Source organism: Notamacropus eugenii, chromosome 4 (genome assembly GCF_028372415.1).
Source record: "Notamacropus eugenii isolate mMacEug1 chromosome 4, mMacEug1.pri_v2, whole genome shotgun sequence".
Taxonomy (NCBI): domain Eukaryota; kingdom Metazoa; phylum Chordata; class Mammalia; order Diprotodontia; family Macropodidae; genus Notamacropus; species Notamacropus eugenii.
The window spans coordinates 72,590,864-72,613,685 of NC_092875.1; the positions used below are offsets into that span (position 1 = coordinate 72,590,864).

The window sequence follows — 22,822 nt, forward strand, 5'->3', positions numbered from 1 at the left end:
AGTCCCCCAGACCTTCTTTTGGAGAAGATGTTTTACCAAAGATGCCCAGATTTTACAGTTCTTTTGGACTTTCTCTGATAAAGTGTTTTGATATAGATTTGGATGAAACAGTGAATTTCATCATTAAAAATATATTTTTCAACCTCCTGTATTTCAAGCTTTGTATTTTGCCCAGGACAAGCAAAGAATTTATTTTTGTTGTTGTTGTTATTATTATTATTTACTGGTTTTCTCACTGTTCTTCCAACTTGAAGAATGCACGCTGTTGATTCAGAATCAATAAACATTAAGCCTTTACAATGTGTCAGGCATTATCCTTAGTGTTGGGAGTACAAAAAAAAGAGCACAAAATAGTGCTTGTCCTCAAGGAAAAAATTAATCTAGCTCTCTCCTGGTATTAAGTACCTCTGGATTTTTTTGCTTGTTTTCTGAGGGTTAATTTGGTCTTATTTCCCACCTAGGTGCTGGTTCCCTATAGAAGTCATGCTATTTCATTGTGGGTCTAAAATGCTTGATTTGGCAATACCTACTTGCAGACACACTGTATTTCAAACAGTTCTTGAAGTATGCTTTTTTTTTTTATATAACTGCAACTTTTGCATTGTTATTGTTGCTTTCTGTTGTGTTAAACAGTTTGTGACCCCACTTGGGGTTTTCTTGGCAAAGATACAGGAGTGGTTTGCTATTTCCCTCTCCTGTTCATTTTCTAGATAAGGAAATTGAGGCAAACAGGGTTAAGTGACTTCCCCCAGGGTCATACAGCTAATAAAAGTCTCAGGCCAGATTTGAACTCAGGAAGATGAATCTTCCTCATTCCAAGTCTATCACCTAGCCACCTACCTGCACGTTGGAGTAATATGTCCATTCTTGATTCCTTTTTTATTTTTTAAATAGTATTTTATTTTTTCCCCAATTACATGTCAAGACAATTTTTAGCATTCATTGTTACAAGATTTTGAGTTCCAAATTTTTCTCCCTCCTTCCTTTCCCTCCCCACTTCTGAAAATGGCTGGCAATTTAATATAGATTATATATGTACTAAATAATATAAAACATTTCCATATTAGTCACAGTTGTGAAAAAAGAAATAGAACAAAAGGAAAAAAACAGAAAAAGAATAAAGCAAGTGAAAAAAATATGTTTCAATCTGCACTTAGAGACCATTAATCTGGATGGTGGATATAGCATTTTCTCTCATGAGTTCTTTGTACTTCCAGATTGTTCTCCAGAATGGTTGGATCACTTCATAACTCCACTAATAGTGCATTAGTTTTTCAGTTTCCCACATCCTCTCTAACATTTATCATTTTCTTTCTTCTTCTTCTTCTTCTTTTTTTTGGTCTCATTAGCCAATCTGTTAGGTTTGAGGTGATACTTCAGAATTGTTTTCATTTGCATTTCTGTAATCAAAAGTGATGTAAAGTACTTCTTTACATACCTACAGATAGCTTTGATTTCTTCATCTGAAAACTGCCTGTTCATATCCATTGACCATATATCAATTGTGTAATGACTTGTATTCTTATAAATTTGAGAGTTCTCAAATTTGAGAAATGAGGCCTTAATCAGAGACATTTGCTGTAAAGATTGTTTCCTAGCTTTCTGCTTTCCTTCTAATCTTGGTTGCATTGGTTTTGTTTGTGCAAAAGCTTTTGAATTTAATGTAATCAAAATTATTCTGTATATGCTCTCTATCTCTTGTTTGGACATAAACCTGTAACTCACTTAACTTTTCTTTTAAGAATTTGGATGCTATACTATGTGATGCATATATGTTTAGTATTGATATTGCTTCATTGTCTGTTGTACCTTGTAGCAAGATGTAGTTTTTTCTTCCTGTTTCCTAGATCTATTTTTGCTTTTGCTTTGTCTCAGATCAGGTTTGCTACTTCAGCTAGAGCTAATAGATTCTGCTTTAGCCTCTTATCTTTACTCTGTGTGTCTCTCTGCTTCAAGTGTGTTTCTTGTAAACAACATAGTGGAGGATTCTGGGTTTTGATCCACTCTGCTATCCACTTTCATTTTATGGCATAGTTCATCCCATTCATATTCACTGTTATGATTACTAATTGTGTATTTCCCTCCATACTATTTTTCCTCCTGTGTGTTCCCTCTGTCCTCTCTCTCCTTCATCCTTTCCCTCTTGACAGTGTTTTGCTTCTGTCTACCATTTCCCCTCTTCTGTCTGCCTGTCTGTCTGTCTCTGTCTGTCTGTCTGTCTCTCTCCTCTCCCTTTATTTAATCTCCCCTCTTACTTTCCTGTCGGGTAAAATAGATTTCTGATAAATAAACACAACTGATTGTGTTTATTATACCTGTACCCTTTGTCTATGTGTATTCCTTCTAACTGTACTGTTAGTGGTATAATTTTTAAGAATTACCAGTATCATTTTCCCATATAGAGATGTAAACAGTTTAGCGCCATTGAGTCTCTTATATTTTCTTTTCCCTTTTTAGGTTTCTCTTGTGTCTTGATATTGCAGATCAGATTTTCAGTTATGATGTTCAGTTCTGGTCTTCTCCTTATGAAACCTTGAAATGTATTTTATGGAATGTCCATTTTTCCCCTTGTATCCCTTTAATGTTACAGAGTCCTGTGTAATCCTGATAGTGGCTCCCTGATATTTGAGTTGTTTCTTTCTGACCATTTGCAATATTTTTCCTTGACTTGATAGTTCTGGAATATGACTATAATATTCCTTGTAGTTTTTATTTTGGGATTTCTTTCTTGAAGTGATCAGTGGATTCTTTCAATGCCTATTTTGCCCTCTGGTTCCAGGATATCAGGGCAATTTTCCTTTCTCATGAAAGATCCTGTCTAGGTCCTCCTTTTTGTTTCAGGTAGTGATGGCTTTCAGGTAGTCCAGTGATTCTGATCCTACCTTTCCTGGATCTGTTTTCCAGGCCACTTGTTTTTCCCATGAGGTATTTTACATTCTCTTCTATTTTTTCATTCTGTTGTATGTTTGATTGATTCTTCATGTCTCCTAGAGTCATTAGCTTCCACCTGCCCAATTCTGACTTTTAAGAAGTTATTTTCCTCAGTTTGCTTTTGTACTTCTTTTTTCCATTTGGTCAATTATACTTTTTAAGGATTTGTTTTCTTCAGTGGATTTTTGTATCCCCTTTTCCATTTGGATAGTTGTACTTTTTAAGCAGTTGTTTTCTTTTTCCAAGCTGTTGACTCCTTTTCATAATTCTCTTGCATTACTCTCATTTCATTTCCCAATTTTTATTCTACCTTTTTTATATGATTCTTAAGCTTTTCCATGAGGTCTTTCTGGGCTTGAGTCCACTTCCCATTTCTCTTTGTTGTTGTTTTTTTCCATAGATGACATCTTTGTCTTCTTCTGATTTTGTGCCTTGATCTTGCATTTCACCATGATCACTTTCTATGGTCAGATTCTTCTTTTGTTGTTGTTTTTTGCTTATCTTATTTTGGAATTTTTCTTTTCTTTTCATTTTGAGCTTTGTGCTCACAGGGTTGAAGGAGCATTGTCTCAGGCTTCTTGTGATGAATTCATTCTTAAAACCCTAGAATTTAAAACAATAAAATAGAGCAGTGAACTTTCTGGCTTTAAAATGCTTGACTTCCTAGACCATTTGCAACTGCAATATCTCAGTTATTCAAGGTACTTTTAAAACCTGTCACTTGTACACATTGCCTTGGAGTATAATAACCATTAAAGAAATGAACAGTTCTCAATTAATTGAAGGAAACCAGTCCAATCCAGTTTCATCTGGCCAAGATGTCAGCTTAGTAAACACAATGATCACTGTTGTCACAAGTTGAACCCCTATCAAAGTAATTGCTTGTCCCAAGTAATTCACATACCACCAGACATCAGGAATTTGAAAGTTTCTGGTGAGGAAAGCCAAATTTCATATTAAAATATAATTGTCATAATTCCTAGAACCTTTCTTGATAATCTGGTAAGTTTAAAAATAGCAGTGAAGCAAAATGTAGATTGGTTTGTTGCCTGTGAACCATTTTGGGAGGAAGAGGGAGAATTTGAGATCTTCTACAGTAATCTACTAGCAAGCATTTGTTAAGCTTCTACTATATGGTAGGCACTGGGAAGATAAGCCCCAAATTTTAATTCCTGCCCTTAAAGGGCTTTAACATCAGTATCATAAGTCAAAATTGGAGGACTCTTTAAAATGGACTCATAGACTTAACCTCTTGATATATTCATCCTCGTTTTAATTTTTCTGAAAATGGTATGATATTTTCAAAGTGGAAATTAATACTTATTTTCCTCAATTGTAATAGTTCATTATCCAAAAAGAAATATATTCTAATAGCCTTCATGACTAGTTTATTCTTTCTGTGTAAGTTTTGATTTTTGATTCTTGTAGGTTTCTTGAAAATTTTTAATATCTGCTTTAGTTTTTGGTTAACTGCCTCTATGAAACCAGTTTAAATTGTGCTTCAGTTGCTTTTTTGTAAAGGTCATTGGTACTGGCAAGAATCTGGTTGTGGCCCCTTTCTGGAATCCTAAAATTGAAAGGCCCAGGGGTGTGTGGATGCTAAGGAGAGAAATCTTATTTCAGGAAGCAGAAGTATGTCAGCAGCAGCTGGACTGTCATACTTTGTAGCTTTTGATCTAATCCCTGTCTCTAACAGAAATGCCTTGAACTTCCTTCTCCTCCTTATGGCTCACTTGTAGACACTTCCAGTGCTTAGAGAATGAAATTGCTTAGATGACAGGCTGATCATAATTAATTGTGTATCTGTTGAGAATTGGTTCATATAAAGACTTAAAATCACACAAATGGGAGCATGGTCCCAAATGATGATATCAAACCCTGAATTTTTTTTTGGCATAAGGAATACAAGATCTTAGAGATGGAAAGAAAATCAGAAGACTTTTAGTCCAACCTGTAACTGACCGGAAATCCATTTTATACACCTCCTGACAAATATAGCCGCAAGTTTGAATACCTGTTTTCCTTTGCTTTTCTTGCACTGTCACCCCCTCTTCTGTCCCCATTGCACGTGGCTATCTGAAAATAATGTGCCAAGGAGAAAATGTTCTTTTTTGTCTTTCCTTCATCCCTCTCATCCCCCAAGCTGCCTAGATCTCGTGGGTGGCTCCCTGAAAAGCCTTGACCTTTTGCCTTCTTTTCACTCTTCCTTCCCAGGTTGCCTGGTACAACTGGATAAATTTAGATGTGTCATTAGACTAGTTTAATTTGGTCATGTCTGCCTGTTGTCCATCTTGGACCAAGGATGCTAAAACTTTGTTGAGATTTTCAGTTTTATCTAATGGGACAGGTCATGGTTTGGGCTGAACCTTTAAAGATCATTTGGCTGATCTTTTGGAAGGTTCTGAGAGTAGTAACATAGTGTTTTTGTAACTTGAGTTGGTCATTTGCCCCAGGGGTAATGGATTTTAGTAGGTCTTTTGGTCTGTACCAAAAATGAGTGTGTTTGAGGAAAAGGAATCAGAATACTTGATAGGAAGGCCTTCTCTGTAAATGATATAGTTATATGACTGGGTAGATCTTTCTGGTCCTTTCATCAATAATTTGAGAATTTATTGCATGAAATGATTCATCTTGGTTTTATAGTATTCTGAAATCTTATCCCAGAAGATTAGATAGCATGGAAATAGAAAGGATCTTAGACTTGAAAGGCAGATATTTGACAAATGACTCTGGTACTTAACTTGAGAATTAGGCTAAGTCACTTAACCTCTTTAAAGCTTGGTTCCACTTCAAAAAAGTGAAGAGGTTGGACTGGATGTGATCTGAGATCTCTCTAGCCTCTCAATCTCTTAACCTATGATCCTTTATTACAAAGCACCAGCTTGATCCTCAGGGTACCCACTGAGGACACACAGTAAGTTTTGGGGAGCTAGCAAGAGACACATCAATGAACAGTGGTGAGTGACCACAACTTCTGAGCCGGCAGCATGCCAGTACGATTTGGTACTGCTGAGCAAACTAGGAAGCCAGGATTATTTCCTTAGTATAAATTGTCTACTTAGCTCATTGGAGAATTTTTCCCCCCAAAAGAATACATGAGGTCATAGATTATTAGAAATAGAGATTCTTAATGATCTTTAATCACCTCATTGTATAGATGATGAAACTGAACCCAGAGGGAGAAAAGTGGAATATCTCAGACTCTATATAGGTGATTAGTGGTGGATCCAGAGTCACAAAGCCTGTGATTCTCTGTCCAGTTCTCTTTATATCACTTTCCTTTCCAAAGTCTATTTTAAAATAGAATGTTATGTATAAAATTATGTTTTATCATTTACCTCAAGTATCACCTTTCTGACCCTAACCTTTGATTTTTCTGGTCTGTGATCCCATCTTGTCAGGTTTCACCTGCCATGTTCTTGGTGATTAGGCATAATCCCTGGAATAAGAACTCTACCAGGGACTGAGGTGAAATTGCTATAGCCAATGCATGTTGGTTCTGACAACTTCTGGACTACGAGTTCTCACCCATTCATCTCTCGCCCTCAGATCACTCAGGAGGCTGGAGAGTTCATGATTACTTTTCCCTATGGATACCATGCAGGATTCAACCATGGCTTCAACTGTGCTGAGTCAACCAATTTTGCCACGCTGCGGTGGATTGATTACGGCAAGATGGCCACTCAGGTAAGCGCCGCCCTCGAGGAAGGGCTGTAACCAAAGCTGCTTTTAACTCCAGTGCTAAGGCAGATGCGGCTGGAATGAGACCTGAACTTGGACACAAAAAACCTGGGCTGTAATTCTGACTCTGTCACTTCCTTCTGTACGAGCCACAATTTCCTCATCTTTAAAATGGGGACAATAGGACAATACTTGTGATATTTGTGTGCCTGACAGGGCTCTTTTGAAAGTTAAATGAACACATATATTTTGAAGGGCTTTTTAAAATGTAAAGCTCTGTATAAATCTCAGCCATTCTTCTTGCCTGAGGAGCATGAGCCTGGGAGTGCTACCAAAGCTGAGAAGGGTGTGCGTGGCACTTGTTCTGTTCCAGGACTTGGGCTCAGGTGGTACCTCTGAAATCTGCATAGAAATTGTCCTTCATGTGGCTTTTCTTAAGGTTCTCAGACAGTTTGCTCCCTGAGTTGTGCTGAGGATTTACATGAGGTTTTTGTTGTTTTGCAGAGACCAAGATAACTGCCCCTTCCTTTTATCTACTGTTTTTCATTAAGTACCCAAAGAGGAAGATTGCCCCATTTGTTCATTTTCCTCTCCCCCTGATACGTGTAGTGTTAGTATTCTTAACTGTTCCCTCTCTCCATCCCTCTGACCTAATCATACCTTTAAAGTTTTTCTTGTGTTTGCCATCTTCTTCCAGCCAGGCCTCTCTGAGCAGAGCCTTTGTATCCTGCTCAGGTTGCTCCTGCCTCTTTCTGGTAGGGGAACTATTCAGTGTTTGATACTGTTCCTGAAACTGTGAAATGTATGTGCATGATTGATATATCTCAGGGCCTGGGAATTGGAAGAACTTGATTTTTGAGTCTCAGTTGGGCTTCTGGTTACATCTAATTACAGCAGCATGGCAAAGCAGAAAGAGCTGAATTTTCAGAGCAAGCCCTATGGTTCAGATTCTGTCCCCACTGCTCACTCCCTTTGGGCAAATCACTAAACCTCCCTGGGCCCTCCCTTTGTTTCCTTGTAAACTGAGGCCTTGAACTAGGTGATCTGGGGCCACTTGTATCGCTTGATGAGAGTCAACTTTCTTTATGCAAGTTTCTTTATTCTCCTTTTCCTTTCTTCTGGTTTTAGAATATTTGGTAGTAATATTGAAACTTTACTGTATCAACTCCTATGATTTTTCATGACTAAGCAGTTATTTCTATCTCTTTAGACAACTGAAAGGTGAAATTACCACCTTTATTTTTCCAGTGATTTGCTCTCCAGAGCCTAGGGTCATCCCTGTTATTAGCCAACACATTTTACATTGAAACTCTGCGCTTGTTCAAAAACAAATTTTTCTTAACTTTGCAAACATAAATCTTTGCAGTTTCTTATTGGCAGTTTGGAGGATGTATGAAATCACTTGAGGGGAATTCCTTTGAGAACTGTTCCTACTTGGAACATGAGAAGTTATCATACTACCTTGTCTTGTCTCTTTGACAGATTTTGCTCTGGGCCTTGCTTTCCTGCTGTCATTTTCTAGCACTGGGCAAGAAGAATGTTTATGAATTATGTGTATGTGTGCACTAGAAAGATTTAGCTGGTAGGCAAATAATTATAAATCCTACAGGGAAAAACAAGGGAAAAAAAAGAAAAAACCTTCTGAAATTCATGGCTCTTATTCTGGGTTGATCTCTAGGTTGAGAATTCAGTACATATTAAACTGATAAATAGTTTGCTTTCTCTGGTCCCCATATATCATGAATAGGAATCTTCCACACTAACACTCTGACTGGTCTCATATTATCTGCCCATGGTTGAAGTAGAATATTTTGGAGACATATGTCTCATTTCTTCATAAGTAACTAGAACTAGAGTGACCATTGGAAAGGTCTGTGTGTGACTATTTGTGCTCTACTCACAATTGTTTGTCATAGAATGACAATGATATTGTCACTGTTCAGGGAAAGACACTGTTTACCCAGTTTCCCTTCTTATTGTCCAAATTGGTTTTCTGTCCTTGCCAAAGGATAGTCTGAGTAGCTTCTTCTGACTTATGGTCCTAGAAATGTTCCTCATGACAGATTGATGATTTCCTTCTTACGGTCATCTGGTTGCCATGCAGATATCACATTTAAATTTCTACCATTTTTTCCTCCAATGCAGGATCCTTAATGGGTGTCCAAGAATGTCCCACATTGCCTCTTTTATATCTTCTGCCAGATAAGGGCTTAAAAAATTTGAGGATATGCCAATTTTTGAGTCAGGTCACAAATTATATAATGTGGGTGGGTAGACTTTGACTAGCAAACAGGGTGGTTACCTTCTGTGTGAGCAGAATAATGTGCCAGGCACTGGGAGGGGAGAAAGTTTAGAAAACAGTCCCTGCCCTCATGGAGGTTTATACTCTACTTTGACAGTATGCTTAATATAAAGATGATGCAGAGAGTTGAAATAGCTCATTTAAATAGCACTAACATACCTACTATGTATCAGGTCCTGTGCTAGATGCTGAGGGGACAAAGACAAAAATGACAGCCCCTGCCCTCAAGGAGCCTATAGTCTAATTAAGGGACACAGCCTATAGAGACATATGCAAAGTAGGTACAAGATCATGTTGAAGCAGAGATTAGGAAAAAGTAGCATGAAGACAGGAGGTGGAGTGCTGTGTGTGAGAAGAGGTAGTGGGTCTGGTCCACAGTCTGTGTGTAAGATGGATGGGGACCAGCTTCTGAAGGGCTTTCACTGGCCAACAAAAGTTTCTTTGGCAGCTCTGTGGAGGATAGGCACTTGAGCCAGGGAGTCCAATTAAGTGGCTGTTGCAGTAGATCTGGTGAGAGGAGATGAGGACTTGTGTGAGTGACCATGTGAGTGAAGAGGAGATGGATGTGAAAGGCGCTGTGTAGACAGACATGACAAGGCTTAGACTTGGTAATACTTAGGCTTGCTAGTAATACTTGCATGTTCCATCTCGCATACTGACACTGAAGTTTCATGGAATCTTCTTCACACTGCTCACTGGTTCTGCCACTCTCTAGTATTACGTTACTGAGGGCAGTAGTGTATAGCATGGCAACAGCAACTGAGCTCAGAGGAGGTAATCCCCTGGCTCACAAGTACTAGCCCAGGCGGTTGCTGATCATCTAATTTGGATCTTGAGCAATATCGGAACAACAGTGCAGCAAGAATGATTTGACTCTAAGATCAGTGTTTGTTGGGGCAGTGTTATGAGGTATATTTTTAAATCATTGAGCACCACCACTCTCAGTTCAAAGAATAATAAATCTCCCTCATCTGTTGTTGTTGTTTTTTTTTAATACAACTTTCTTATTTTCTCTATGTGGTATGATTGACTTATAATCATATGATGAGTTTGTGGCAGAGTGGAGAGCAAAACCTAGGTCCCCTGACTCTTTGTCTAGAATTCTGTCACACCATGATTCCTTTAACTTAAGAATTAGGAGCTCTCTCGGCTTTCTTTGCTGCCTTGGTTAATTAGCATTTATCCAAGAAGATGGTTGATGGTTTCACACAAGGGACACATTATGGGTTAGTTTAGAGATAAAATGAAAGCTATCAACAATGAATTCTTTTTCTTAGTCTAAAGGAGTAATATGAAACCTTGTGACTCTAGATTTAATGCCTCATGGGTGGGGTGTGTCTGTGTGTCTGTTTAATTATGCTGATAACAATTCTGTTAATGAGATTTCAGGCTCATTTGATAGAAGCCATATTCTCATTTGTATTATGACCATGTCCACTGAGTTTGTCTGGAGCCAGTGGCCAAGATTGAGTTGTAAACCCCCAGATATTGGGGTTTATCAGAGGAATGCTGTCAGACCCTTAACTACAGTAGGCACCAATGGGGACTACTCAAATATTAAAAGCAATTTTGGATTCAGCCGTGTGTTCACAAACAAGTGACATTTGGGAAGTGCAGTTTTAGATTGAGCTTCCACGCTTATATTGTTAAGCGGCGTAGCGTGAAATTACTGAACAAGTGGCACAGAGAGCTATGTACAAGGCCAAGGCTGAATGGGTCAAACAGATAGTCAAGGGCTGGCCACGGCTGCTGATGGTTGGGGCCACCCTCCTTTTGCTGGATTCACAGTGGTCTAAGGAATGAAACTGGGCATTTTTGGAGCACAACTAGGTTTTTTCCTGTGTGTTGTGCTGCTTCTTACTGCATAAAGGTAAAAGGACAGTCTAGCCAGGTTTGGTAGAAGATGTTTGATGTAGAAGAAAAATATAACAGAAAACTTCAGTCCAAATATCGGTTCTGTTAACTTAAAGCCGCATGTGATTTGAGCCGCAGTTCCTTTAGCTATAAATATGGGTACTTGGACCAACTTATATCTTATATCTAAGAGCCCGTCTAGTCCTGACCTTTTTATTGTTCTAAGGTCCTTTCAGAGGCGGAATTCTACATGTCCCTGAATCAGGCTTGGCCAAAAGTGTGTTTTTCTTGAAAATATTAAATGCTTAAGGCATTGAGAAATTGTGGACCTTTCAAGAGAGTTTATTTTGAAGGGATTTTCATTTTATATCTATATTGGGGGGTTCATCAGTTACTGTGATGAAGGGACTGGATTTTATTGTGAACTTTTTTGAAATTGCACTTTTTTCAATGGCCTTTGCTTGGTCTTTTGTGGTCTCTTTTTGAATTTGTCGTGGAGTAGCAAAAACTATTTGTTTTAAGCACAAACATAGCATTATATCATTAGCTCTTCAATAGAATGGGAAATGGGGCATTTTAGTAACCATTGTGATGTTCTATAATAATACTGTTTGTGGAGTGTTTTTCCTTTTTAGGTACTTTATCACCATTAATCCTCATTATACATCTGTTCAGTAGGCAGCCACTCTACCTTTCTTTTTTGTGGAGACAGAGAAGAAGCTAAATGATTTACATCTCTACCATTATTTATTTTGTCAGACTTCTGTCAGCCTAAGAGCTTGTCCTTCCTATCATTGGGAAGAAGTGTTGCTTTTCCACCCAGGAGCCTGTGATTCTGGAACCTGTGGTCTCCATTTGGTTCCCCTAACTGTTAGTTGTTTTTAGCTGTGGCTTGTTGTCTTTATTTTTTGAGAAGCTATTATAGTGGACACAGAGGTAGAAGAACGTTCCATTGTCTATTGTGGCTTTCCCACTTCTCCCTCTTTTAACTTTGAAGCCCCCTTGCAATTGTTAGACATTTAGAATATGAAGATTGCTAGATCACACAGTCTCGCAGAGAGAAGAGACCTCAGTGTGTATCAAGTCCAAACCATGCCTGAACAAGACTTCTCTCTACAGCATGCCCACCACACTTCCGTTTTTAGATGTCCACCTACCTCTTTATACATTTGAGGATTCTACCAAGAATTGATATTAAGCCCTCCAGTCTTGCAGCACACATTTCCATTGTCAGAGGCCTAGTAGTCATATGTGCCAGTCCTTTAAGTGCCCATCTAGACTTTGTGCCAGATACATACTTATTATCTTCCCCACTGAGCTCTGTGGTATAGAGGAATAAGAGGACACAAAATGGAACTCTGTGGGATAGTAATCTTCAGTAGGAGTGACCTAGATGAACATCCAGCAAAGAAGACTGAGAAGCAGCAGTCTTATAGGTAGGAGGAGAACCAAGAGAGAGTATTATCCTGAAAACACAAATTGAAGGTGATAATTGGCAGTGTTAATAACTGCTGAGAAGTCAAGGATGAGGACTAAGAAGAAGCAAGTAGATTTGGCAGTTTAAAATACTGTGTCTAACTTTGGAGAGAGTATTTTCAATTGAATGATGAAAAGGGGAAAATTTGTTGTTACGTGAATAAAGACTATTATTTTTTGAGTGCTTTTTGTCTTGGTGGTTAAGGGTTAAGGTGGTTAACTAGAATGTTTCCTTTGTGTAGTTAACCAAGCAAAGCCACTGTCTCTCTCTGGATTGGTTGCTGCTGTAGGTGCGGTGGGAGGGGGGAGGAATATTTCTGAATTAAAAAGAATCTTAGGTTATCTACTCCAATCCATCTCTGATCAAGAATATCCTTTACAATTAAGTACCTGACAGATGATCTAGCATATCCAGCATTTGCTCAAAGACCTCCAGTAAGGACAAACCCACCAATTTTTTTAGGTAGCCCTTTCCTCTCCAGGGTAGCGCTTTTAGAAAGTTTTCCCCTAATATCAAGCCTTAAGTTGCCTCTGAAGCTATCCATTGCTGCTAGGTTTTTTTAAAAATAAGATTTTTTTCCCCCCAATTACATGAAAAAACAATTTTTAATGTTTATTTTTTATTTTTAAAAATTTTGAGTTTTAAGTTCTCTACATTCTTCCCTGAGATAGTAAGCAATTTGATACAAATTATACATGTGCAGTCACACAAAACATATTTTCATATTAGTCTTGTAGTAAAAAGAGAAGCCACCAAAAATAGTATGTTTCAATCTGCATTCAGAATTCCATCAGGTCTTTCTCTGGAGGTAGATAGCATTTTTCATTATAAGTCATTTGGAATTGTTTTGGAGGTTAGGGAAATTTCTTTATTAGTTAACCAAGCAAAGCAACTCTCGCTCTGGACTGGTTGCTTCTTTGAGGGGGAGGGAGGGAAAGAGAGAGAGAATCATTGTCCTTCTGTGGGCCTCAGGGGTGGAACTCTAAATGATAGCTAAGACCTTTCCTAGCACTAACATCTAGGAGTCTAATTTAGTTATCTTCCTATTAGCCCACCTAAATAGCTATATTTTGAAGGCTTTAGGTACATACTGTAGAAGTTTGCTTATTTATTGCCTACTATATTGATTTTACTAGATTTTGCTTGAGTAGGAAAACTTAGGCCAGTTTTTTGAGACACAACCACAAATGGTTAACTTTGTAGCAGGATTGCTAATTGTAATGGTATTGCCCTTTTACCTGAAGGTGAAATTTACATGTAAGTGCCTCTTCATGTATGAAGCCAAATTAGTTTTTTGAGGTTTCCTGATCTTGAGTTGGCTTCTTTCTGGGGAGGGGATGGACAAGTTGGCTGGAATTCAGTTGGAATCCCTGACTGAAAATGATAGCTTTTATCCCTCTGCAGAGCTTGAAGGATTATTTATTTGAAATATCCTCCAAGATTAAGGGATATCTCAAATACAGTTTTTGGTGACATGGGAACTCTGACTAGGTTTCTCCCCTGTATCTTGGTCACTGCCTGGAAGGTGTTTATTTCACTTCCCCAAGAGCAATCTTTCTCCTCATTCAGAAGAAGAATTTTGAGAGTATTTTTGCTGAGTAGAGTTGATGTTCAGTGAGAAGGAAGTCTTCACTTATTTCCCTGTTTGTACTGACAATATGCTCTTCCCACAGAGGGCCTGATCTGTTGGTATTCCCCTACATTCATTGTGTCTGAAGCCAGTTCCCAAATATCCATTCAGAATATATCTAGGCAGCTGGGTGGTGATGGGGGAGTGGAATTGAAGGGGACCTTTTCTAATAATGCAGCTTGGCTTACATTGAACTTAATTACTGTAAAATGAGAATCAAATTCTTTTGCCTGTTCTAAGAACTATTTGTTCCTTCTGTTGGGTAATGATTTCACTTGCTCTAGATGATTAGCTGGAGGCCCAAAGGGAGGTGGCAGAAGGTAGGTGGGAGAAAAGGAGAAGCAGGGGAGGATGAAATGTCTTAGAAAAGAAAACTGCTTTTCCAACTTGTTTGAGTCCTTAGGTACCTCACTTTACATGGTCTCATTTTATTTCTTTGCCTCATTAATCCTCTGATTTATGGTATTCAACATTATGTGCTTGTAGTGAATTGCTCACTGTGATTTGTTGTTCACAGATTTTCTCTGCAATTTACCAGCCCCTCTGCCTGTTGGAACAACAACAATCATAATAGTTAACATTTATATTGTGTTTGTTCTTCATTCTCGAAGAAGGCCATGACATCAGGGAGATGATGACATGACTTGCAGTTGACTTTGATTTGAATGAGGGAGGGCTGGGCGAGCTCACCAGCCTCACTTTCTTCTCCTGAGCCATAGGATGCCTGGAGATTGTCCAGGATGCAGTGGGAGACCTTGGCCATTTTAGGCCAAGATCTTATCATATTCTTGCTTTGAGTGAGATACTCCCATTCAATGAATAGGCTTCTTTAAGCAAAAAATCAAACTGGGAGGGAAAGACCCTCAGGGTTCCTGGGTAAAAGAGAAACAGTTATATTTAGTATTTACTTTAAGGTTTGCAATGTTTTGGAAATATTATCATACTAAGTCCTCATAGCAACTCTGGGAGTTGGATGCTATTATTACCCTCATTTTACAGGTGTGGAAACCAAAGTTGAGGGAGGTTAAGTAACTTGCCCAGGGTCACAGAACAAGTAAATACCCGGGGCAGGATTTGAACTCAGTTCTTCTGACTCCAGGTTCAAGCATTTTCCCTATTGTACCACCAGCTTCCTCTGTAAGTAAGTGATGGTTTTGTTTAAGGATCATACAGTTTTAGAAGCTGGAATCTTTTGAGGAGAAAAGGTAGAGTCTTTTCCTGTCTACTGTCTTTAGTTTGTTTCGATGTCTATTGACTATATCCTGAGGTCTCTGAAGCACGTATTAGAATTTCTTTTCTTCTGCCATCTAGGATGCAATTTAGAGAACAGGACTAAAGAATGGCATAGTACATACAGTGTTGTAACTGATGGGCAGCTAGGAGGTAGAGTGGGTAGAGTTCCTGGCCTGGAGTCAGGAAGACTCCTCAGATACTTCCTAGCTGTGTGCTGTGTGACCCTGGGCAAGTCACTTAACTTTGTTTGCCTCAGTTTCCTCATCTGTAAAATAGACCATAGAAGAAAATGACAAACCACTCCAGTATCTTTGCCAGGAAATCCCAAATGGGGTCATGAAGAGTCAGACATAACTGAAAAATGATTAAACAAAATTTGATGTTAGAATGACCTAACATTTGAATGCTCTTAGAAATTAGCTGTGTGACTGTAGGCAAATCACTTAAATTCTTTGAGCTTCTGTTTCTTCATTTCTAAAATGGAACCTATCTCAGAAGGTTGTCATAAGGCTAAAATGAGATTATGTATGTAAAACTCTTTATGAATCTTTAAAATACTATATAAGTGTAAGCTATTTTTTTCTTCTTCCCATCAAACAGTACTTAGATTCACATTGAAGAAAATATTCAAATTGACTTCTTCCTTGGTTTTTAGAATTTTTAAAAATTTATTCTTTCTGAAGTAGACCTCCCTCCCTTCAAGGTATAGGCTAAATTAGTAAAGTACAATTAAACTGATATTTTGGCCACTTATCATAATTATTATTTGTTCACAATTTTATGTTGACTGTTTGACTTGCAATAATAATCTCTGAAATGTGGGTTGTTTTTTAAAACTTAAAAGTTAAAAATGCATTTTAGCTAATTGTTGTGTAACTGCCATATGTGAGAAACTTATTGGGTATATAAAGTTCCTGTCTAGAAGAGAAGAATGAACTATGTATACAAATGTGCACCATTCAGAATAGAATGTGAAAATATATAAGAAAAGTGTAAACAAAATTTTATGAAAGTTCACAGGAGGGAGTGATTATTTCTGCTAGGATGCAAAAATTCTGGATGGCTACTGGAAGGCTTGGCATTTAAGGTGAATTTTAAAGGATGGGGAACTTTTCAGTTGATTTAGATAAATGGCATTCTATGTGTAGAAAATGGGCAAGAGCAGACATTAAGGCAAAAAAAAAAAAAAAAAAACTGAAACCAAAAACCTTAGCAAACATTTGAGCAATAGTTGGCTCAGTTTAATTGGAATACATTGCTGGGTGGGGCCACGTGGTACAGCAACTTAGATTCTAGATCATTTCCACAGATGTGTGACCATAGATAATGTAAACTTCATTACAATATCAGAGCATCATAGTGTTGGAAAGGCCCTTGGGGAATACATAATCCATCCTGTACCTTCATAGAAATTAATTCTACAGTATCCCCAAGAAAACATCCAGCTTCCTTTAAATACTTCTGTTGAAGGGAAATTGACTACTGCCTGAGGCTAATCCTTTTTAATGGTTCTAATTCTAGATTATTTTCCCTTTTGTCACAGTGAAATCTGACACTAAGCAACTTACACTTATTTCTCCTAGTTCTGCCTTCTGAAGTTAAACCAAACAAGTTTAATTTCTCTTTCACGTGATAACCTTTCAGGTATTTATAAGACAGTAGTCATGTTGCATTCTAAGTCTTCTTTTGTCCAGGCTAAACAGACTTGGTTTCTTCAGCCGACCCATATATTATATGATTTCTAGTCCTTTCACCATCTTGGTGTCTTCATTTAGAAGAGCCAAAATATGGTATCCAGACTGGTTTATCAAGGGTACAGTGGAGTCACTTGTATCTTTATTATACTGTGTCTTTATTAATACAACCCCCAAGATTTAGTCATCTTTTTAACTGCCACTTCACTCTCTGCCCCAAGGTGTTCTATATTCCAACTAAACTCATTGTTTCACAAAAAGCCTTTGGACTGAATTTTAGTAGTTGGTGCTAAAACTTAACATTGTTTTGGTGTTTTCATTTCTAGCCACTTTACTCTCCTCCACAAGTAAGGGAGAATAGTTTAAATGCTTAGAGAACAGTGGATTCAGTATGCCTTTTATTTTAAAAGAAATCCTTATTCTTTGTGGATCCCCAGACGTCCCTGCTGGTGACTGGCAACTAGTTCTGTCTCTGGAGAATATCTTCACAAACTATTACAGATGTTATTTAAAGGCATCTTTATTCTTTCACAGTAAACGTGCTAGAGGAGAAACAAATCTCGTGACCAATTCATCCAGCCTGGGTGTCTTTTCCCTCCATATTCATCCAGCCTGGGTGTCTTTTTCCTTTCTGCTTTTCTGTATACCATCGATAAGGATATACTTGGGTAGACAGGTGTATATGAGTGGATTGAACATGATTGTTGATTTTTCTGTTACTCTAGTGACGGTGCATTTCGAACACTAGTGGAGTATTTTTTTTTAATGATTCCTTGAAAGCACTGAATGCTTAAAACCAGTTATAGCTGAACTACAGGGAATCTTTTTTTCCATTCTCTCTTTTGGCAGTCTTACCTCTGTTAGATCTGCCATTTGATGAGCATGGTTCCCTCTCCCTCCCTGTTCCCACCAACTTCTTTAAGAACTTAGAAATAAAGCGTTTGTCATCTTTTTCATCATCTAATCATAGGCATTTGATTGTAAAATGTCTTCATTATGTTTAGAAAAATGAAACAGTGTCTTCTCCTGTCTCCTGCTCCCAATCTGACATTGACAGGAGATAATTTTGATTCTTTACTTTTAAAATATTTGGCCATTTTGAAATGGCCATTTCTTTAGTCTTCCTGGTTCTTGCCAAAGAACAGGAACAGTTTAGAAATACAGCCTACTTCCTGCATCACTCAGTCAGCACCAACACTCCTGCATGCCACGTTGCTGCGTGGAGGTTTTTTGGGCCCCATTTTGTTTAATCATTCATTTCTGTATGTACGATAGCTTTGTTGCTTGTTTTCTTCCATTTCGGTTCCTTGGTGACTGTTGTCAGCTTACTCAAAAGAAGCTTTGCTGAGTGACTCCTGGAGACAGATATCTTATCTCAGCCATAATGGGTGCAGGTTTTTCCTGTGATCACAAACCTGTCAATTTCTCTTTAGAATATCTCTATCCTCACTTCAGAGCACTAAAAACATGTTCATGTTTTCCTCATGGAGTGGGATGTCTATGATATGCTAAATAAGATGAGCAATTTGCCAAAGTGGGAAGACTCATATGATGGGGGAGTTGGGAGACCTGAGACCTGGTTTGCCACTTCATAGCTTTATGATCATGGATAAGTTAGTTCCTCTGCTCTCAAATTTCCCCATTTGACAAATGGTAAGGTCTTTTCCAGCACTGACAAGCTATTGTTTTACAGTATACATTTTTGTATTAGCACAGCCCATCTTAGTTTCCCAGGTCCTAAACTTATTCTCAATATGAATTTCGATTTGGAACCATTAGTTATAGATCAGGAATGGCTAAAATTTTTTTTTTCTTCACATTAGTTATGTTGTAAAACAAAAATCTTTTTTTAAAACTCTTGTCCAACAAAGAGATTGGAGACCTTCATGATCTGGATTTTGAATTTCAACAAAACCTAATTTTTCTCCCTAGTTCCAGAGTGATATTACTTTAAAAAAAAAATACTGGGCCTCCCCATCTTACTTAGGCTACAAGTTTAGGGGCCATACAGGGACTTGGTCTGTATCAACCAGCCTGCCCCTCCTCAGGCAGCCTAGCACCTCTTCCTTCCCTTTCTCTCTCATTTCATCCTCTATTCTACCTCCCATCCTGTTCTTGGGACTCACCATATCAATGCCAGATTTAATGCAGATACCCAGTCAGCCCAACTCATTGCAGTTCAGGACTCCTAAGCTCAGCCTGGCAGTGACATCCACCACACCTGATCCATTTGATATTAATAAAACAGTCTGACCATATCAACTGAAACCTTTGATGAGACACTTCCCACTGGGGGCCTAAATGAGAGGATTATACCTGATGATCTTTAGGGGCCCTTCCAACTCTAAAATTCTGTGATGTCACATCGTTACGAATAATGAGAGCATACAAGTGACCCAAGATCCAATAGGTAGTAATTATTCTTTGTAGGAGTTGAGAGTGCTAAGAAGACTTTTAAAGTTTGCAAAGGACACATGTCACTTGAGCTTTACAGCTCCTCTATATGGCAGGTCTTTATAGGCATTATTGTCCCATGAGAAAACTGAGGCTCAGAGAAGTGCCACCTTGCCCGTACTCATGACTGGGAAAGTGTCTGGAGTAGGGTACAGATCTGTGGTCTTCAGTCTGTTATGCCGCACAGATCAATACTTACTTGAACCTTATTCTTTCCACTACACAGCCATGTTTTCTGGTTGCTTTTTATTCATTTAAGTCCACTGTGAGACCAGTAGTGCAAGAATTTTCTCCATTTTACAAGAGGAACTTGAAGGTCAGAGAATGTAAATGTTACTTGTCCAAGGTCACAGAAGTCTTTAGTGGTTTGACTAGTATTCAAACTGAGGTCCCCTCAACCCCAGACTTTTTATGTTATATTGCATGATTTAAAAATGGAAACTGATCTCTTAAAGAGTCTTTGGATGAAAAGCTGGCCAGTATGGAGAGAGACACCCCACCCCCCCCCCAAAACATGACTTTACACTTGATCATACTTCAGTGTCTTATACCTTGATTCCTAATTTTCCTTTTTTCAGTATATGAAACTGATGGTTTCAGCTCTGGATTATGACCTTCTGTATTGAAAGTCAACCCCTACCTCCATTCACAGCCCATGGAGCAGTATGGAAGCAGCTGAAATGTGGCTGGATAGTAGGCCCTGCAGCCAAGGGACTAGAGGGAGCCTTTGGAAATCTTTGCCTAATTGTTTTGTTTATGAAATGCTGTAGTGTTTCCAGTGGATTTCCTAATGAACTGGTTTGTTATTAAGTCTTGCTGCATTGCTGGTAATTACACCAGAAACAGGGGGCCAAGACTTATCTTCCATAACACAAGTTATGAACCACCAGCTAGTAAACAGTATACATTTTTAGAGTTTTTCCCCCTAATTCTTTGGACATTTAACTCTTCATGGGTCCAAGATTCTGAGAAATGGATTGTGAGTCAGAAGTTCACCTTTAAATTGTTTGGACTTGGAATATACTTTCACAAGTAGAATTAGTTATGTTTCTAGTGATAAATATTAAAAATGGTGATTAGATTCCTAGATTTGGCTGACAAGGGACCATTTAACCCATATTGTATATGTAACACTAATTCTTGGCAATGAAAAAATAGTTGAATTCTGTTGGTGGAGTTTTAAGTTGGTTCAGATATTCTAGAAAGCAATTTGGAATTATTTAAGAAAGTCATTAAAATATATTTCTTTCACCTGGTGAAAACACCATGTTGAGCATATACCCCCGAAGAAGTCAGTAATAAAATGAAAGACCTTTTACACTTTCAGGAGGCTGCTAGGTGGCTCCACAGTGCACACAGCACTGGGCCTAGGAGTCAGGAAGATCTGAGTTCAACTCTGACCCCAGACACTTACTAGGAGAAGGCCTCCACTGCTGTTCAACTCAACAGACACTTTCAGAGCAACTGTAGGGTTGCTACAGTTTTCAGCTCCTGTCTGAAAGATGACTCCTTGTAAATAGACTTTACTAAGCTCTGAGGATTCAGGAAAAGCCAAAAACAAATCCCCAGCCCTCAAAGATCTTCCATTATAATGAGAGGAAGCAATGTGTAAATAGAAGTAGATACGTACAAGATATATATAGAGAGAGCGTGTGGTGACTTGTCAAGAACACTTAAATAAATAGCATAGCTGGGGTTTAAACCCAGATCTTTGGATGGCAAGTTCATTGTTCTTTTCAATATACCAAATCCTTCCCTTCTCCCATCACTTGTGTCAGCTGTTTGCAGTGCGTATTTTTTTCAAGATTAAGGCAACTTGATTTACTATCAGCAAGTCATATCTGGTCAGAATAAGAGGTAGAGGCCCTGGTGTCGAGAGGTCCTTCCTGTACCCTTACGTAAGTATTAAAAAATTAAACCCATGAATAGGAGCCAAATACCAATGAAACAAATTTCACGAGGCTGTCCAAATTATTCCAGTGCCTGGGGACTCATTGAATGAGTGCACAAAATAAATTCACAACTCCTCATAATAATTCAAAAGAAGCATTCTTCATTCAGATTAGCTGTGATCAACAGTGCCTTCCAATGAACTGACAAGATGACTAGTCATTTCTAAGCACATTGATAACATAGAAGAGGTGATGCTGAATTATTTTGTTCATATCTCCTTTTTCCTGCTGGAATCAGCTGCTTCCCCTACATTCCGTTTTCTTTGTCCTCCTCCCAAAGCAGATTGTGTTTTGTGCTACCCTTGTTTGCAAGGGCCAGAGATTTCCACATGACTGCCCTTCTTTTCCTTTTTGCAGTGTTCACAATGAAGTGCTAGATGACTTTTTGTTAGAATGAGAGATGATGATGTAGAGAAGGCCTGAGAAAGAGCATTTACTGGACCTAGTTAGAGTAGCATTGTGTAGAGAATCTCCCAGCCCCACAGTGAGTCATTCGCTGGCACTAAAAAATACTTTTGGTTTTGGTGCAGTGTTTTGTTGCAACAGTTGTCATTGTGAGAGAATTTTTTCCCTATTCATGTTTCATTTCCCCCTTTTCTTTCCTCCTAGCTTGTTCATCCTCCTCCTGTCCTTCACCCTAACTCCTTCTCTGTACATCCCCTTTCCCTATAATTTCTTCAGACAGGACTTGATAAATCAGAATGTTACCTTCCTCTGAAGGATTTGAGTAGTAATAATAGCACATATTCTTATTTTGAGCTTGTGAAGTACTTTACATATATTTTCATTTGATTCTGAGAAGTAGGTGCTATCCCTAGTCATCTTGTTTAGATGAGAAAACTGAGGCCCATGGAAGTCAAGTGACTTGCCCAAGCCTCCTAATTCCAGTCCAGTGCTCTATGTACTCTGCCCTCTAATTGTATGAAAGGTGAATTTTACCTACTGGTATGTTGCATATACATATATGCTAGTTGAGGGAAAAATGGGCTCTCTCTCTTTGGTGAGTAGAGTGCAATATGTCTCTTCAAATTTTTCAAGGAAAAGCCAATCCCATTTATGATTAACTTTTGCAACCACAGAACTTCAGAAAACCTTACAAGCAGAGTTGAAAGACACTTGGAGAGGAAGTGGAAAGACAAAGAGCTGTATTTAAATTGCTGTACTAGGGACGAGTTTACAAAAAGGTTGGGAAATCTTGATGATGCTAAATGGTAACTTGCATTTATATAGAATTTTGTACTTTTCAAAGTAAATTCATCAAAGCAAAACTGTCCTTGCATAAATTTGCCTCACCGAACACCTTTTGTTCAGTGTTAATCTACTGTGACCAGAATCTACTGTGATGTCATGAAAATCCCTCTAATGTGTAGTTATTTTCCAGAGACACAAATTTGAATGGGCAGTAACATGAGCTCATGTTTTGAACCCAGGCAATACGATTTTCCCTCATTTCAGTCCACTCATAACTCCATTTATACTATTGTTCTTTTGGAATTAATTGCCTCCCTTGTGGTGATGTTTTTGCTTGATGTCACATTTTTGCTAATATCAGATTGGAGGTGCCAGTATTTTGAGCATGTAGGATTTTCATTCACCTCAAGGATTAGCCTGAAG

At 38.3% G+C, this 22,822-nt stretch overlaps 1 protein-coding gene across 4 annotated transcripts in view; it reads left to right on the forward strand.

Annotated features, from left to right (window-relative positions):
- KDM4B (lysine demethylase 4B) overlaps positions 1-22,822 on the forward strand; it is a 255,670-nt gene that overhangs the window by 142,240 nt on the left and 90,608 nt on the right. For all 4 annotated transcript variants that reach the window (XM_072601869.1, XM_072601870.1, XM_072601868.1 and 1 more), the window contains one exon: positions 6,481-6,618. In XM_072601869.1, the coding sequence (XP_072457970.1) occupies positions 6,481-6,618 (138 nt within the window). The remainder of the gene's footprint in view (positions 1-6,480; positions 6,619-22,822) is intronic.